The sequence below is a fragment of the Cyprinodon variegatus genome, unplaced genomic scaffold (assembly GCF_000732505.1).
Source record: "Cyprinodon variegatus isolate N-32 unplaced genomic scaffold, C_variegatus-1.0 Scaffold275, whole genome shotgun sequence".
Classification (NCBI taxonomy): Eukaryota; Metazoa; Chordata; class Actinopteri; order Cyprinodontiformes; family Cyprinodontidae; genus Cyprinodon; species Cyprinodon variegatus.
In genome coordinates, this window is record NW_015150728.1 from 495,899 (window position 1) to 496,915 (window position 1,017).

Genomic DNA, 1,017 nt, shown 5'->3' on the forward strand with positions numbered 1-1,017 from the left:
TGTGTTCATGTATGCAGAGCAGTGAACAAAGAACAGATTTTAGATGACAGGGTTGCTGGAGACATGCATAGATAAATATGCAGGGTGCAACATGGCAGCGAAAGTAACTGGCTTCTAGAAACACTTTCTATTTCAAACAATGAAGAATTTGGTGGCTAATAACCTCTGAAACAGAAGGCAGAGAGTATTGCAAAGTGATAACAGTAGCATTCTTACAATGAATTTAACTCCTGGTTGTGAAGACCGAACCCCGGACTGCTTCACCTCCAGCTTGGCCAACATGCAGGCCACCCTGGTCGGAGCAAAGAGCAGGTGGACGGTTACATCCTCCCTGGGTCGAATGGACAGTTCTCCATGTCGGGTTAAACACTCTTCAGGACTGAACATGCTTTGGAGCTGAGAAACAAAGAAGCCATGTTTAGGTTCAGAAAACAGCCGTTGATGCATTGAGAAACTGTTTGAATACAGATAAATCAACACAATGACATTCAAGCATTTCTAGCAAATGTGGATTTATTTTAGTAATTCAAATCTAGACGCCATTCTATCCCATGCCACACTTTAGATGTACCCATCTCTTTTTAACTTTTATAATTGATGAAATCTTAGTTGTTCTGAAAGTAGTCTTTTAATAAAAGAGCCATTTGAAAATGTTGGCCTACTAAATGTCTGTGTCCTTTTCAGGGTACGTCTTCATCTGCACCATTGCAGCGAGGCGTTGATGGCCCGAACTGAGGAGGCTTCAACAGCAGCCTTCAACTGGTCGCTTTATTGGCTGCTGGATCTCATCAAAACTTTTTGCGGTGTATTAAAATCACGGTCATTAACGGAGGTCTTGGTTCTTCTGGCAGTGTGGGAAGGTACAGCGTTACTGGAAAATGAAATGGCAGCTCAACTTGCCTCAATATTCTTGGGTGCAGAACCTTTAGCAGCTCTTTTAGCAGTAATTTTTGTAGGTTTGAGCTTCTTAGAAAGGGAATCCTTTGGCTGTTAAACACTTTAGACAGAGGCTTCCCA

General features: G+C 42.3%; 1 protein-coding gene across 1 annotated transcript in view; it reads right to left on the reverse strand.

The window, feature by feature from the left end:
• Nucleotides 1-1,017, reverse strand: part of cep192 (centrosomal protein 192kDa) — a 57,673-nt gene that overhangs the window by 23,430 nt on the left and 33,226 nt on the right. The window contains exon 35 of the mRNA XM_015383073.1: nt 217-396. Within this exon, the coding sequence (XP_015238559.1) occupies nt 217-396 (180 nt within the window). The remainder of the gene's footprint in view (nt 1-216; nt 397-1,017) is intronic.